This window comes from Equus caballus, chromosome 12, assembly GCF_041296265.1.
Source record: "Equus caballus isolate H_3958 breed thoroughbred chromosome 12, TB-T2T, whole genome shotgun sequence".
NCBI classification, from domain to species: Eukaryota; Metazoa; Chordata; class Mammalia; order Perissodactyla; family Equidae; genus Equus; species Equus caballus.
Genome location: NC_091695.1, coordinates 27,288,745 through 27,307,352, shown reverse-complemented (window position 1 = coordinate 27,307,352; position 18,608 = coordinate 27,288,745). Strand labels below are relative to the sequence as shown.

At 36.0% G+C, this 18,608-nt stretch overlaps 2 protein-coding genes and 1 pseudogene across 2 annotated transcripts; 1 reads left to right on the top strand and 2 right to left on the bottom strand.

The window, feature by feature from the left end:
* The first annotated feature begins 254 nt into the window (after positions 1-254).
* Positions 255-1,199, top strand: OR5B12D (olfactory receptor family 5 subfamily B member 12D). Its single transcript, NM_001391740.1, is given in 1 exon segment — positions 255-1,199. A coding segment is annotated over 1 exon segment (945 nt).
* A 5,097-nt stretch (positions 1,200-6,296) lies between these two features.
* On the bottom strand, positions 6,297-7,244 carry OR5B158 (olfactory receptor family 5 subfamily B member 158). The gene is given in 1 exon segment (NM_001391350.1): positions 6,297-7,244. A coding segment is annotated over 1 exon segment (948 nt).
* OR5B162P (olfactory receptor family 5 subfamily B member 162, pseudogene) lies at positions 13,216-14,106 on the bottom strand (annotated as a pseudogene).

The window sequence follows — 18,608 nt, the reverse complement described above, 5'->3', positions numbered from 1 at the left end:
GTTAAGAGATTGGGGTGCATTATCTCCAGTTCTTTTATCTGGGATGTTCTATGATCTATCAATAATTTAAAATTTCATTTAGTTGCCGTAGCCATGCTTTAGGTCTAGAGACTCCTGGAAACAAGTTATTGCAATGCTGAAATAAAGCACAGAGTGATCATGCTGATTGATTTCAGCAGTCTTCCCTCTATTTGTCATTCTGATTCATATTTCTCATTGTTACAGGGCAGCCACACGATTCCCAATTGATCCCCATGGAGAACAGAACGGAGGTGACTGAGTTCATTCTTTTGGGGTTAACTGATGACCCAGAACTGCAGATCCCACTCTTCATAATCTTCTCTCTCATCTACCTCATCACTCTGGTTGGGAACCTGGGGATGATCAAGTTGATTCTGTTGGATTCTCATCTCCACACTCCCATGTACTTTTTCCTCAGTAACCTCTCTCTGGTGGACCTTGGTTATTCCTCAGCTGTCACTCCCAAGGTCATGGCAAGATTCCTCACAGGAGACAATATCATCCCCTATAATTCTTGTGTCACACAATTCTTCTTCTTTGTAGCCTTTATCACTGTAGAGAGTTTCCTCTTGGCCTCAATGGCCTATGACCGCTATGCAGCAGTGTGTAAACCCCTGCATTACACCACCACCATGACAACAAGTGTGTGTACTTGTCTGGTCATAGGCCCCTACATCTGTGGTTTCTTGAATGCTTCCATCCACACTGGGAATATTTTCAGGCTCTCCTTCTGTAGGTCCAATGTGGTTGATCACTTTTTCTGTGATGCTCCTCCTCTTCTGACTCTCTCATGCTCAGACAACTACATCAGTGAAATGGTTATTCTTTTTGTGGTGGGCTTCAATGATCTCTTTTCTGTCCTGGTCATCTTGATCTCCTACCTGTTTATATTTATCACCATCCTGAGGATGCGCTCATCTGAAGGATGCCAGAAGGCCTTTTCCACCTGTGCTTCCCACCTCACTGCGGTCTCCATCTTCTATGGGACAGGCATCTTCATTTACTTACAGCCCAGCTCCAGTCATTCCATGGGCACAGACAAATTGGCATCTGTGTTTTATACTATGGTCGTCCCCATGCTGAATCCACTGGTCTACAGCCTGAGGAACAAAGAAGTCAAGAGCGCCTTTAAAAAGACTGTGGGGAAGGCAAAGTCTTCTATAGGATTAATGTTTTAATTACGTAAAATCTACAATAAGGCAGTTTCATCCACCACAGATCTATCTAGGGAAAACATTTACCTGTCTGGCCCACAAATTTCTAATTTCTTTTAGTTCTTTCTTCAGCTATTGATTAAGCCTACAGAGTGAAAGTCTTAAAAAAATATGAGACCTAGGAACAAAAATTTAGGAAGAACCACTCCCGAACAAGGACTTCTTATTTTCAAATTCTTGTTAATAAACATGCTTTCCTGCACTCCCACATGAACATATCCGCTCACAGTTGCATATATAAGCATATGCACACACATACATCATTCATGAGAAACTCATGAAAACCACACACCTATAGAAGGAGAAATTAGTTGAGACATACATGAGGTAGGTCTATTGTTATATTAGAATTTAAAACAATTATTTTGGTGCCTGAGAACATGTTTTAATATTAATATTTGATTTGCTATAAATATATATACATATATGTATATATCTAACATATGTTTTTGGTTTTCAAAAATTATATTTCACTTTATCTTTTTATATATGAAAAAGCAATAGGTTTTATATATTTTTAAACTAACCTTGATAAAAATACTTCCAAAGTTTCTTGATTGTAGATGTTTTATTCTTTGTTCTTTCTTGTTTTTAATGTAAATACATGCCTTTACATGGGCATTTATTTTCCTATCCAAATTTCCATATTCGTGAGTTATATCTAAAATTAATATGTTTATATGACAATTTTAATAGAGAAAACATATCACAATATAGAAAAAAGAAAAGGATGATAAATGTATATTTTAATTTATTTAAATAAAAACATAATATTTAATTTTTAAACTTAAAACACCAAGAATTACAATAGTATTAATAACTTATTTGTATATAAATGGTATGAGTTTGTTAATGTACATATCTGCTAATGTTTTGAAGTTCACTTTGTTAAAATTTCAATCTATTTGCATTCCATTCTTTTTCTCAGATTTAAGAAGTTTTTGGCCATTATATCTTCAAATATTCCTTCTGTCCCTCTCTCTGTCTCCTTTTGGGACTCCCATTATGTGTATGTTGGTACTTCTGATAGTATCTCACTTGTTTCTGACACTCAGTTTACTTTCCTTCATTCTTTTTTATTTCTGTGCTTCATGCTAGATATTCTCAACTGACCTATCTTAAAGTTCATTGATATTTTTCTTCTTTCAGCTTAAATCTGCTACTGATCCACTTTAGTAAATTTTATATTTTATTGATTATTCTTTTCAACTCAAGAATTTCTATTTGTTTTTTAAAAAATAATTTCTGTATGTTTCTTCATATTTTCAATTTGGTGAGACATTGTTCTCAGGCTTACCTTAATTCTTCAGACTTGTTTTCCTTTAGTTCCTTGGCCATATTTATATGTGTTTTAAATCTTTTTCTATTAAGCCCAACATCTGGGTTTCCTCAGGGATGGTTTCTATTGATTATTTTTTAAAATCTATGTATTGGTCATACTTTCCTTTTTCTTCGTCTGATATATATATATTTGCAATTGAAATATGGACAATCGAATTAATAAAATGTAGCTTATCCTGAGATCTCTGCTCCCACTTAGTATTTGTTGTGGATGAGGATACTGTTTGTTTGTTTAGTGATTTTCCTCGATTACTTATGTTAATTCTGTATCTGTTGTATGTCACCACTGAAGTTTCTACTCACTTAGGTTAGTGATCACCTAATGATTGGGCAGATTTTCATAAATACTTTATAGTATTAATTCTCCCTTGCCTTGCATAAGGATTCTGTATGTTTGTGTTGGTGCATGCCTTCCAACAAGAAAACAAGATTTGGATTTACAAATCAAGGTTAAAATAACACTACCTTCCAGACTAATAACTTTTTTTTCTTTAAATGTATGTCCCTTAAATCCTGTAGAAAACAAAAATTAGTTACAAACCATTGTTTCAATAAAACTAGTTTTAATCATTGTCCACATAATTACCTTTATTAAGATGTTTTTCTCTCCATCTTGTTTTAATTTACAGTCTAATGTCTTCTCATTTCACCTTTGAGGACTCCCTTGAGCATTTCTGGCAGGGCAAGACGTGCAGGGCAGGTCTAGTATTAGCAAACTCTCTGAGTTTTTATGTATCTGAGAATGTCTTAATTTGTCCCTCATTTTTGAAGGACAGTTATCCTAGATGTAGAATTCTTGGTTGACAAATTTTTTTCCTTTAATAACTTGAATATATTTGCCTACTGCCTTCTGGCCTCCAAAATTTCTGATGAGAAATCTGTTGATAATCTTTTTGAAGATCATTTGTATGTGATAATCTGCTTCCATCTTTCTGTTTTCAAGATTCTCTCTTTGTCTTTAGCTTTTAAAAGTTTGGATATAATATGTCTCAGTGAGCATCTCTTAATTCATCTTACTTGGAGTTCTTTGAGCTTCCTGGCTGTTTATATTCATATCTTTCATCAAGTTTGGGTAGTTTTTAGCCATCGTTTTTCAACGTTCTCTCTATTTTTTACTCTCTTCTCCTTCTGAGACTCCCATAATGTGAATGTTGGTCTGCTTGATGATGTTCCTCAGGTCCATAGGCACCATTCACTTTTTTTCTGTCTTTTCTTTCTGTTCCTCAGAATCACTAATCTTCATTGTCCTATCTTCAAGTGGCTGATTCTTTCTTCTGCCTGTTCAACTCTTCCTTTAAATCCTTCTAGTGAATTTTTTATTTCAGTTATTGTACTCTTTAGCTCCAGAATTTCTTTTGGTTTACTTTTAGGTTTTCTATCTCTTTATTGATATTTCTATTTTGTTCATACATTGTTTCTTGACTTTCTTTACATCTTCCTTTAGTTCTTTGAGCATTTTTAAGAAATTGTTTCAAAGCCTTTGTCTAGTAATCTGCTGTCATGTCTTTTTCAGGGAGAGTTTCTGTTGATTTATTATTTTCCTTTGAATTGGGCATATTTTTCTGTGTCTTTGCATACCTTATGATCTTTTTGTTTAAAACTGGACATTTGAATCTAATACTGTGTTAATTCTGGACATCAGATTCTCTCCTTTCCCCAGAGTTTGCCCTTTTCTCTTATTGTTTTTGTTTTTTGATTGTCCTGTCCGTTTTGAAGACCACTCTGACATATAAACTTACAGTCTTCTCAGGTCTTTTCTGAGCTTTTTCCTGGGCATGTGTGGTCACCTTCTAATTGTCCCCATATATGCAGTTGTTTTTAATGTCCTAGACTTTAACATCTGGCTCCCACAAGAGGAAAAAGAGAATTAAGGGATATAAAGAGGTCACTAGCCCTTTAAATCCCCTGGAAGTCATTTCAGCTAAATGGAGAGAGGCTTAAAACCATAGTGCAGATGCAACAGCAGTTGCTGCCTACCTCTTTGTTTGCACCTCATGGTTGGAAGCAGAAATCAGAGTACAAATTCCCAATTTGGAAGACAGAGTCTTTTTTGCCACCTTGGCTCTTGCAAGCTGTGTGCAAGCTGCTGTAGGCAAATGTGCACAGCTGCTTACCATGTGGCTGAGGGTGGGAAAAGTGGTTGGCTGCCGATGGGAAATGGGTAACTGCTACTGTACTAAGAGATGAAATTCAAAATTAACCACAATTTATCATCCAAATTGTCCCCTGGAAATTGCAAGCCTTCAACAGGCTCCAGAGTTCCCAAAGAATTATGTCAGACAGATTCTGCCAGTGTAGTTGTCTAGTTGAGGAGACAGAGTCTGGTGCCTCCTCTTCAAGTATCTTCCCAAAATCCTATCCTCTCTAACTCCTTCTTATGAGAATATATGGGATTTTATTTGGGGTACAGATAGAAAATTCAGAATAACCTCTCAATCTTAAAATTCTTAATTTAATCACATCTTAATAGTCCCCTTTTGCCATATAAATTAGTGCTCACAGGTTCCAGGCATTAGGCCATGGATCTTTTGGCAGCTATTCTAGCCTGCCACAAGATTATATAGAACTGTTCTGTGTTATTTTTGAAAATCTTCTGTAACCTGAAATAGTTGTAAAATTAAAGGATCATTTAAACTAAAAATCAGAAATGGTTCCAAGAGGAGAAACGTTACCATAAAGAATGAAATGAATATTTGTGTCAAACTATATTGATCCACAAGTACCACCATAAGAATCCTAGCACATTCAGGCACAATCCCACAATTATTGAGATGCTGAAGTCTCTTATTTTATAGAGACAACCAATTAGACATTAGTGCACATTACCATAAGTAGGTTTTGTACAGTATTGAGCTCCCTGAGGATCAAAATTAAAAGCATGAAGACTGTGTGTTATACCAGCATAATGAATGCATACTGTCTTTATTACTGACAGATACTGTCATGTTTATATTTATATGGGCATTTGGAATAATTTCAGTTAAATCTAATTTGTATGTATGCAGTAATTTTCCAATTGGAAAATGTTTTTATTTTCCCTCCATTTTTCTTGTACTCTGGCTCTTGAAAATTGTAATGTGAACATGTTGGTTGTATAAAATGACTCAGTCAAGACATAAAAATTAATTTATTTAAGGTGCTATATTTATGTATCTCTAGATAAAATGTGTCAATGGAAAGGCAAATACTTTCACTTAAAAGTGTATCACTTTATTTTCAAATTAGGACCCTTAGAACGTTTATTCAATAAAATAAATAATATTTCACGTAAACTGATGTTCAAATACTCCATTTAATTATTTAAATTATTAAAATAAAAAACTAGCCACATTTCATTACATATGACATATTTCCCACTCCCGTGTACAAGTACCCATGTGAGGCACAGGCACGCACTTCTTCCTGCTCATGAGATTGCTTTTGCCCCTCCTTTACATGTATGTTTGTAGTGGCATGTGGTAAAGGAAATCCATGTAGAATGAGTGAATGAGTCAAATATCCTCAATAAGGTATTCAACATGCAGGACACAAGATGTCTTATGATTCATCTTAGCCATTCTCATTTAGGAATTATATTTTTTCACGTTTCCTTTTTTCTAGACAACAAACCTTTGAAGAGGGAAGGGTTTACTTCAGGAACTTAACTTGAGTGTGGACCTTAAAATATGACTCAGTAAGTGGAGAAGATCTGAGAGAAATTAAACTTGGTCACAGTGAATGCTACAGCATTCCTAAACCTAGAGACAATTTTGCCTGCAACAGAACCTTCTTGAATGCACTCTTGACCTCCTTGTTCCTCAGGCTGTAGACCAGAGGATTAAGCATGGGGATGATCATACTATAGAACACAGACACCATTTTGTCTGTGTCCATGGAATGGCTGGAGCTGGGCTGTAAGTACATGATGACAACTGTCCCATAGAAGATGGAGACTGCAGTGAGGTGGGAGGCACAGGTGGATAAAGCCTTCTGGTATCCTGAAGATGACTGCATCTTTAGAATGGTGATAAATATGAGGAGATAAGATATGAAGATAACCAGGAGAGCAAAAAAGATGTTGAAGCTGGATATATAAATAAGAACCAGCTCACTCACGTGCCTATCAGAACAAGACAGAGCTATGACTGCTGGAATATCACAGAAAAAGTGATGGACCACATTGGACATACAGAAAGAGAGATGGAATGTGTCGCCAATGTGGATGGAGGCATTCAGGAAACCACAGACATAACAGCCTATGATCAGACGTGCACACACACTCATCGTCATGGTGGTGGTGTAATGCAGAGGTTTACACACTGCTGCATAGCGGTCATAAGCCATAGATGCCAAAAGATAATTTTCCACAGTGGCAAAGACTGCGAAAAAGAACATCTGAGCAGCACATGCATTGTAGGAGATGACCCTGTCTACTGTAACAAACCCAGCCATGACTGTGGGAGTGACAGCTGAAGAGTAACACAAGTCTACAAGAGACAGGTTACTGAGAAAATAATACATAGGACTGTGTAGATGAGAGTCCATGAGAATTAGTAGGACCATCCCCAGGTTTCCAACCACACTGATAAGGTAAACGAGAGTGAACAGTATGAAGAGGGGCATCTGCAATTCTGGGATATTGGTTAGTCCTAGGAGGATGAACTGTGTCACTTCTGTCCTGTTATCCATTGGTGTTATTTGGGAATCATGAGGTGTCCTGTAGCAAGGTGAAACAAAGGACAAGAGTGTTAAGTGGAATAGAGATTAGAGTGAAATTGAAATGTTTGTTTACCATGCGCATTATTTCATTATAGCAATAACATGTATTTCACGATTCTCCATATCTAAAGCATGAGGTTAACCACAAAATATAGTATATAATTATCTATAGAGTTAAAAATGTTGACTTGGAAGAATTTTTATGGATCCTCTCCTCAGTTTTTAAATTTTTTATATTTGTAAACTGAGATTTGAAAAATTTAATGACTTGTCCAAGACGACATGTCCAGGATTCTTTTTTCGTGCCAATTCAGTTTTTCCTATACTAGTAAAAGCTTATATATGTTGCTTAGATGCCAGGACTGCTCCAGACACTTTACTTGTAAATCCATTGATTCCGTTCAACAATGTTATGAGGTCAATTAGTTGTTATTTTCATTTAAATTGTGAGGCAAAGATGTTGAGCAATTTATTCATGTTTCTACAAGTATTAATGGCTTTGAGTCCACGTAGAGTGGTTCCTAAGTAAAACGGAATTACTTGAATTTAAATCAAATCAAATTTAACTCAGTTTACAATTACTCATTGTTTCCATTGGTCCAAGCTCAGTGTGTGGGGTTTCACAGCGAAGCAGCTGAGACTTATATGCATAGCGTGTGTGGTGGTATAAGTGGAACAGTGGGGGCAAGTACAACCAGAAGAGACAATTCTGAGGGGAAAACATAGCAGCAGGTGTAGAGCTTGGGCTCTGGGATGAGGTGCAGATCAGCTCTACCATTCACTACCTAGGAGTCATTAATCCTAACCTAACTCCCCTGAACCTAATTTTTTCCATCTACAAAAAGAAGATAGTAATGAGATATAACTCAAGGTATTATTGTAAGAATTAAATGAGACAATGTATTAAAGAAACAATGAGTAGGGGCTGGCCTCACAGTGTAGTGGTTAAGCTTGCATGCTCTGCTTCAGTAGCCCAGGGTCCTTGGGTTCAGATCCTGGGCACAGACCTACCCACCTCTCATCAGACCATACTATGGCAGCATCCCACATACAAAATAGAGGAAGATTGGCACAAATGTTAGCTCAGGCACAATCTTCCTCAAGCAAGAAGAGGAAGGTTGGCAATAGATGTTATCTCAGGACCAATCTTCCTCACCAAAAAAAAAAAAAAAAAAGAACAATGAGTAAATTGTTGGGTGTTTAGCATAATCTGATTAATGTTAGCTATAATACTATTCTTAGGATGGAATCATGATCTCTATGTTGTTTTGGAAAAGGTGGGTAGCAGCATGCAGTGTGTTTTGAAGTCTTGCAGCCTCCTTCTTCAGTTTCCCTTTTCTCACACCATAGGACCATGAGATTTTCTGTGCTCTCCAGTAACTTTCACTCTGTCCTTCTCCACTCATACAATCAGCGGCTTTAGTTCTTCTGTGTAGTAATTTTTTCTCTTAACTTTTCCTAGAAATTTATCTTTTAATTTGCATTGAAAGAGTCTCCTTCTGTTAAACTCACTCTTTTTTACATTACTGTCATCCCGTATTTGAATCACAGAGATGGAGGGTGAAAGTTCATAGTTTGTGGCTTGCTTTTGACTGCAGATCTGTTTTTGTGGCAAACTCTGTGATGTTAAATATTTTATGTGAATCGCTTCTTGTGTAGGAACAGAATTTTATTTTTTTAAAGATTGGCACCTGAGCTAACATCTATTATGAATCTTCTTTTTTTTTTTTTAACTTCTTCTCCTCAAAGCCCCCCAGTACATAGTTGTATATTCTAGTCATAGGTCCTTCTGGTTGTGGCATGTGGGATGCTGCCTCAGCATGGCTTGATGAGCGGTGCCATGTCCGCGCCCAGGATCCGAACTAGTGAAACCCCAAGCTGCCAAAGCAGAGCCCATGAACTTAACCACTCTGCCCCAGGAACAGTATTTTAATTCTTTTTATTTGAATATGAGTCTTTTGGAAGGCCAGCCATCCAATGCTGACTATTATTTCTTGCCATCTTCCTCCTATACCTTTAGCAACTTCACTTTAGAAGCCTAGCCCATGAAGGTTGTGTTTGCCTATGTTGACATGCACAACCACTTCTGGCACATACTATGTACTACAACCAATGCTAAGAGGTTTATATATAAAAATGTGTGTGTGTGTGTGTGTGTGTGTGTGTGTGTGTGTGTAAGTTAGGTACTCTTATTCTTATTTTACCATTAAAAAATTGAGAATTTGTAAATTTATGTAATGATCTACAATTACACAGCTAGTATGAGGATTTAAATCCATTTTTGACTTGATCAGAAGCCTTTTGCTGTCAATGTGTGTAGGTATGCTGGAAATAATAAGGATGAAATTGTGTGGAAAATGTTATAATGAAATTTGAATCTTGTTATTTTACTTTGGTCCCTTTGTAGTTTAAAGAAGTGTCATTTCACTCTCCTGGTTTTTTTCTTTGCCTCCAATAAGAGGCTAACAAATAGCGAATAGAGAAAATTACCACCTAACTGTAGCATGACCTATACTATTTTTTTGTTAATCTTTTCATAGGAGCAGCGTGATCTTGTTTCATGAGTATCATCTAACTTTCTACTGATGAAACTGTTGACATTTACTTCCCAGCTTCAATTTTTAAGGAAAATATTCAAAACATGTATTTCTGTGCTCAATAAATCATAGTAAATGTAGCTACCCCACTGCTTTTGCATGAATTACAGTTTTCACTAAAGGCTTATATTGATTATAGAAGCTTACTTTGTTGCTTGAAAACAAGCGACAGTCAATACTGGATAGTGTGTTTGAAATTAAAAAATCAGCCATGGAATAATGCATACTGTCAGAGAAACTCTCAAATAGAGGCCAAAGCTTCCAAGGTCTCTAATGCAGAGAACAATGGAAGAAAGAACATTAACATGAGTTCAAGTCCTGAATCTACCATGCATTCTTTCTGTGCCCTTGGAAGGGTCACTTCCTTCCTCATTCGCAAAATGAATGTAATAAAATTACCTCTCCTACATAATCCACATAAATGTATCTGTAAATAGCAAATAAAGAAATGCCTATAAAGTAACTTGGTAAGCTGAGGAATTATCATTTTAAAGTCATTCAATATAATTTTTACCTTGGAGTGTTTCCTTGGCCATCACTGCAGACTCAGAGGAAATATCAAGACGGAGAGAAGGCCTGCATGCTCAAACAACTATCAACATTCAGATTAATACATGATGATCAAAGAGTCTAGGACCAAAGTCTGGTCCCTCTAAAATAAAGTCACCTGGAGTCATGGATTTCAGAGGCTAATGCATGGAAACCCAGAGGGACTTATAGAGACATGGAGCTCTCAGGAGCTGTCCCCCAGGAGAACATCTACAGCTTCTCTTTCTACTTTCCTAGGGAAGAAGTTATTAAACTCCCTGGGGGGACCAAGTTGGATATTTTGAGTGTGCATATATGTTTTCATATTGTTATTTTATTTTTTAATAATGTGTGAGTTCAAAACAGTAATATGCACACCTTTTAGTATATTGTTCTAATAATTTGATAATTAATTTTTATGTATAGTCATGTATCCACTACCACAGTTACACATAATAAATTCCATGAGCTTCTTTGTAGTCAACCCTCTCTCTGAACCACTCCCCCTCATAATGACTAAACTGGTTTCTTCTATACAATTTTGCCTTTGTAAGAATGTCCTTAACTAGAATCATAGAATATGTAATCTTTTGATTCTGGCATCTTTCACTTAGCCTAATTCAACTGACATCTGTCCATATTGTCACCTGTATCTATGGTGGAAATTTTTAATTGCAGAGTAGTATTCCATAATATAAACTTTATACGTTGTTTTTTTTCTTTCCTCAGTTGAGGGCCTCTTCTATTGTTTCCAGTGTTTAGTGATTATAAATAAACCTGATCTAAACATTGGCTAAAATTTTTGTATGAACATATGTTTTTATTTCCTTTGAGTAAATATTTAGGTGTTGGATTGCTTGGTCATTTGGTAAATATAATTAATTGAATAGAAACTGCCAAACTGTTTATGGTGGTGGCTCTACCATTTTGCATTCCCAATTGCCAACACATTTTAATTTCTCCACATTTTTGCAGCACTTGGTACTTTAAATTTTTTAAATTAAATTAAATTTTAATTTCATTTTCATTTCTGCTCATTTTTAAAGATGTCTCAATAAGTATCTTTAACAAAATCTTTTTTTTAATTCCACCTGCTTTACCACCACAGTTACAGCCTGGAAGTTTTTTTTTTTTCCTAACAAAGGAGATAGATTCATTCTTTCCTCTATACAGTCTCCTTGGAGGCAACACTCCTAGCAGAATTATTAAACCTTTCCCATTACATGTGCAGTGGTTACAAGTTTGTTCTGCATACTAAAGTGGCTTGTCCTCAAAATGGGTGAGTAATTTATCCTCATCAAACTTCAGCTTCTCATCTGCAAGGAGGGAGATCATGATATCATGCCACCCTCATAGGATTGTCAAGAAGGTTATCAGGTCGTATACATACAAAGCAGAAAATAATTTCTAGTACATATCAGGTGTTCTCTAAGGTTAAATATCAATATTCTATTTATAAATACTGATACAGCATGAGTCACCAAAACAATGATATTCAAACATTCCATCTACTTCCCCACAGGTGCCTGCCCATTATAGGTAGGCTGAGACATTTATTAGTTTTAGACAATGGACTGTAGAAAGAACTGATATATATCATTTCTCGATGAATTGAAGCATACAGATTACTCTCTTGTTATCTTTCTCCTTCCACAATAATTGACGAGGCTTCATGTTCGAGCAGATGCAGCTACGCATGGTGAAGCCTTCACCAGCCTTGAGTGACCACATAAAGGAGGCTTTCCACTTTGCCAGACACTTGTGTGATGGATATGTATTTGCATAAGTGAGAAATAATGCTGTAGGGGCCTGAATAGTGGTCCCCAAACATATCAAGTCCTAATTTCTGGTATCTGTAAATATTACCAGTGGCTTTACAATTGTAATTAAGTTAAGGGTATTAAGATGGAAGATTCACCTGGATTATTTGGTGGGTCCTAAATGTAATAATCAGTGTTCTTACGAGAGAGAGAGGAAAAACGGCAGATTAGTGTATTTCAAGAGCCCATTCCTCTAAAGAATACTGAAAAATCGAGCAAAATTTCTCAGAAACAACTCTGTAGAACCTGGGAAATAGTCAAAGGTTTACAAGTGAGTGCTGAATCAAGAAAGGCCTGTATCACTTCCCTGAACATGTAACATTTAACCAGCAATTTGAAATGATTGTTGGAGTATTCCAGGAAGAGGAAACAGCAAATATAAGTTCCTGAGACAGGGGCATGTGTGGAGTTGTCCAGGAATAGCATCAAATCAGTGAAAATGAAGTGGAGTGAATGGGTAGGAGGGTGATAAGACATGATATAGCTCAACTAACATATCAATAGTGGAAGTAGCATTTCAAAACATTTCTGCTAAAAAAAGAAAATAGCACTATTAATATCAGTGCACTATTTTTAACATAATGTGAAGAGCTGGTAGTCATAAGGTTAAGGTAAAAAATGACAATATTTTCCCCACTTTAGTATAATATGGCACCTGTGTTTTAGAAATTGTCATGTGAACATGCTTTATCTTACCAAAAATCTCAGTAATGACTGAAACATTAATTTATTAAGATGCTGCAACTACTTATATCTGGATAAAATGTGCCCCTAAACCACACAAACTTTGTTAAACAGATTTTATTAAAAATAGTTAAAATATTTTTCTGCATTTTTGAGGCTTGGACTTGTTCTAAAACTAAAGAAATAAATAATATCAGGTAAAATTTTATGTTCTACTATTCCACATGGCCATGGACATTGAGTTATGACATGAAGTAGATCTAATGGGATGAAAGAACTTCTGTGGATTCTACATCATTAAAAGACTAAACCTAGAGAATATTTTGCCTTCTCAACAACCTTCTTGACTGCATTTTTGACCTCTCTGTTTCTCAGGCTATAGACTACAGGATTGAGCATGAGGATGAGCATAGTATAGAACACCGATGCCATTTTGTCTGCATCTGGGCTGTAAGCACATGAAGATAATAGTTCCATAGAAGATAGAGACTTCAGTGAGTTGATAGGCACAGGTGGATAAAGCCTTCTGGTATCCTGCAGATGAGCGGATCTTTAGGATGGTGATAAATATGAATAGATAAGATAAGATAACCAGGAGAGCAAAACAGATGTTGAAGCTGGACACAAAAACAAGAACCAGCTCACTCACATGCCTATCAGAACAAGATAGAGCCATGACTGCTGGAATATTGCAGAAAAAGTGATGGACCACACTGGGCATACAGAAAGAGAGACAGAACTTGTCTCCAATGTCAATACCAGCACTCAGAAAATCAAAGATGTAAGAGCCTATGGCCAGACACGTACACACACTTGTCGTCATTGTGGTGGTACACTGCTGCATGGCGATCATAGGGCATTGAGGCCAAGAGGTAACTTTCTACAGTGGCAAAGACTACAAAAAAGAACATGAGCAGCACATGCATTGTAGGAGATGACCTTTTCTATAGTAAGGAACCCAGCCATCACCTTTGGAGTGACTGTTGAAGAGTAACAAAAGTCCACTAGAGACACGTTACTAAGGAAAAAGTACATAGGAGTGTGGGGATGAAAGTCCAGCAGGATCAACATGATCAGCCCCAGGTTCCCAATCAGAGTGATGAGATAGGTGAGGCTGAATGTTATAAAGAGTGGAACCTGGAGTTCTGGGGCATTGGTTAGTCCTAGCAGGACAAATTCTTTCACCTCTGTATTATTTTCCATGGATGTTGTTTGAGAATCATAAAATGCTCTGTAGCAAAGAGAAGTAAAGGAACACATTGATGAACAAAAATCAGTTGCACAGAAATTGGAATGTACAAGCATTATTTTATGATAGCAATAATTTATTTTTAAATATTCTCAATTTCTTAAGCATGGGTTAGACAACACAATTTAGTGATACTTATCTATACAGTACTAGACTTTTGAAGAGGAAGGGTCTTTACAGATCACCTTTCCAACCTCTTGATTTTGTATATGAAGAAATTAAGTTGTGGGAAGGGATAATGAGTTGTCCAGATTCACATGCCTGGAATGAATCCATTTCCTAAATCAGATGTTTTGAGTCTTCTAACAGCTTACACTTCTATAGAATCCTCTTATCAACTCTATTAGATCAATTATCTATTTTTTCCACTTATATGTCTGGTATAATTTGTCCAGAGAGATTGAGTAATTTATTCAAGGTTACACAGCTATTAATGGAGAAAGCCCAGCTTCAGACCTAATCAGAGTTGTTCTCAGCCTAAATGCTGTTAATGAATTTGAATTTTATTCAATTTGCACTTAATTGTCTCTATTGTACTGAACTTAATGCATGGAGTAGCATAGATAAGTAATTCACAAATAAATGCATAGTAGATGCAGTGGATAAATTTGGTATTAGAGGCATGTACAATCAACAAAGACAATTCTGAAGAGAAGTATAGCATTGGTTCTAAAAGCTTTGGCTCTGAGAAGACAAGTGTATGCATTCACGTATCAGCCCTACCGTTTACCACCTGGGAGACATTGGTTCTAGCTTAACTTTCCTGAGTCTCCTTTTATCCATCAGCAAAATGAAGGTGGTGTTGGGACCTACATCAAGGGATTATTGTGAGAGTTAAAAGTAATGATACAGAAAAACAGCACAATGTGTTAAGCAAAATCTTGATGAGTACTTCCTATAATATTATTATTAGCATAGGATGATGGTCTCTATGTTGGTTTAGGAAAGTCAGGTGACGAATGCAGATGGGTGAGTTTTGAAGTGGTAGCCTTAATCTTTCAATTGTCTTTTCCTACTGTGCACTCAGATATTTTATTTTCCCCCATATTTCTCACTCTATCTTTATGGCTGTGTCAATTATTTTGCACGAGAACCCAGGGTCCTTCAAGTCTTCTTTTTCTTAATATTTTTCTTGAGATCCACATTTTAGCTTGTTTTGAAGTACTCCTCTTCTATTGAGATAGAATGAGTCAAAGAAATCATTTTTACAGTAACTCCTATCAACACTCAGCTGGAGCACAGAAATTGAGGTACTGAGGGTGAAAATTCATGGTTTGGATGTTGCCACTAATCTGCTTATCTATTCATGAGAAAGCACAAATATTTGTAATTTTAGTTGAAGCCTTGTAAAAGATATCCATTCTTCGGTAACCACTATTCTCTACCATCTTTCTCCTGGCCCCTAAACACATTATTATATGTGTCTGCACCATAAATTGTGTTTGTCAAGATCTCACAACATAATAATATAAGTTTTGTATATATATATTTGTTATTAGTGCCATCGAGTTGGTTCTAACTCCTAGTGACCCTGTGGACAGCAGAGTGGAACCCTGCCTCATCTTTTTGCACCACCCTCTCATCTTCTGACACTATATTAGACAAGGTCCTGCTACTATTCATAGGATTTTCATGGCCAATTTTTTCAGAAGTGTGTGGCCAGGTACTTCTTCCCCGTCTCTCTTAGTGTGGGAGCTTTCCTGAAAGCTGTCCACCATTGCTTATCCTGCTGATATTTTAAGTACTCATGGCATAGCTTTCAGCAACACAGGAACATGCAGCAGTCACAGTATGACAACCAACAGACATATATATATGTATATATATATATATATACACACACACACACACATATACATACATATATATACATATATATATATACACACACACACACACATCAATTGCTTTGTTCTATGATGAGTAATAGACATCCTGAGGTTAGTAACTGCTTAAACTTATTGCTTATGTGTAGTTTGTCTCATAGATGGAGAGATGGATACATAGATTATAGATGACACTGATGATGAGGGATGGGCAGATAGGTAGGTAGATAAATAGATAGATAGATGATAGAAATAGCAGAGGAGAAAGGGATATATATTGTGTATGCACACATACTCACACACACATATATACACATAATCTAATTTACATGGAGGATTTGAGAGGTTATGTGCCTTCCTAAAATTCCACACCTAGTAAGAGATATTTAATATACAAACCCACAGCTAACTGATTTCAATGCCTGTGCCTTTAGTCACTGCATTGCCAGATTTTCTAGATAAGCAAGTAAAGAAAGCTTAGATTGTGGGGAAATAATGGTGAAAATGGAATAAGGGCCTTGGTAGCTTCATGGTCATCCTTAAGGAATCTAAAGTGTCCCTTCACTCTGGCTAGCTGTCCCTTCAACGACAAGTGAACAAATAGAAAACAGTAGGAATTTGCTACCTACTCAATCAGAGTACCATCTATCATAGATTTTTGCTGTCTTCTTAAGGAAAGCAGCATGGAATTTCATAAATATGAATTCTACTTTATGCTGATTAAAATGCTTTGCATTTGCATCCTATACTTATGGCAATGTTTTAGGCAAAGTGTTCAAACAACCAGATAAGAACTCAAAAACTCATAGAAGTTGTAGATTTCCCACTGCTTCTGCCTCACATTTTTCACTGAAAACGTATGTTGCATATAGAAGCTTACCTTGCTCTTGAAAAGAAGGGAAAGACAATCCTGAATTGTGAGGATGAAATCAGAAATACATCCCTAGAAGAATAGATAAACAACATAGGTGAAATTCTCCCTCATGTACTGGTCAAAGATTCCAAGGTTCCTAAAAGCATGAAGAGGTGGAGAAAATATCATTAACATGGAGCTAGGAAGGCAGGATTTAAAAACTTATCTATCATGGATTTTCTTTGTACTCAGAAAATTATTTACCTTCTGCTGATCTCTGTTTCCCTGTTTGTGATACAGAAATAATAAAATTATATCTTCCACATACTTTTGGAATTGTATCTGTGAATAGAAATGAGTAGATATATGAAAGTCCTTAGTAAGGGTTTAACTTTTCAATATGAATTAATTTAACTTTTATCTTAGGTTTTTTCCCTGCCTGTGGTTGCAGACTCACTGAAATACTCAGTTTTGGTAGAAGCTGGCGTATACTAAAAGTATACATCATTTCAATGATTGATGACAAAATTGGCTGTGCTCAGTCTGGTCCTTTTGAAATAATGTATGTCATGCAGAGTCATGATGAGATTTTGAAGCCTAATGAAGGAGAACAAGGAGAAAATTGAACAGGCATGGAATGCTCAGGGGAACAGAGCTCCTGTGGAACCAATCACTTCTCTTTATCCCACTTATATAGGGAAAAAATAATTAAACTGTGTGAAGGAGCATAATCTGATATATTGAGTAGCATATACACATATTTGCATTCTTTCTGTTTTCTTTTTCCCCCTCATTTAAAAAATTAAGGTGCTTTTTACATACCGAGTGGTTTTGTTTAACTAATTTACATTTATTGTGATTTTTGATATTTGAAATATATTTCCTCTCACATGAACTCTCACAAGAACTACTTGAGCTCAGATCACTGACTCCAGAGGTCTGCTTCTGGGGAATCTCATTTAATATGTATCCCAATATTATAGATTTCTCCTTTACACAGGCAGGGCAGATCTTGTGCCATTACCCTTACCACACAAAGGGAGAAGGACAGAGTGACAGAAGACACCCTTGCTACAGATAAACAAGACCAAAAGAGAAAAAGAAAAGTAAAAGAACAAAACAAGCTCTATTCCTTCTTCCAAATTCCTCAATCTGGTATATTGCATCTCTTCTCTCTTGTTGAAACACTTTCACTCTACTTCTGCACCTGTGGAGACTAAACCAACTTTTGATTTTTGTATATCTGATAATGTCTTGATTCACCATCTCATTCAGATGGTAGTTTACCTGCCAATAGAAATATGGAATGATATTTATTTTGCCTTAGGCTTTTGAAGATATGTATCTACTGCCTGCTGACTTTTATTCTTTTTTTCTGATGAGAAGTCTGATTATTATTACTTTGTTTATTTCTCTGGTAAGGTAAAAGTGTCCTTGTCCTTGTTCTTCTGCTTGCACAACAACATGATCCAATACAAAAGATTTAAATGTGTTTCTCAGAAATTAGTGTGATTCTTCAAATGGGGGCTTAAATTTATTCAAGTTGCAAATTTTGAGACATTTTCCATTTGCAAATTTATTTCGTCCTGTTCTCTGTATTTCCTTATAGAGTTCATACGATCGTATGTTGGAATTTCTCAATCTATTTGGCCTGTTTCTTAAATTGTCTTTTGTGTTTTTCTCTCCTTGCTCTTTAAATTTTATTTTGAGTATTTTTAAGTTCTAGCTTCTATTGATTGATACTTTATACAATATGTAATTTTATTTTATTTATATA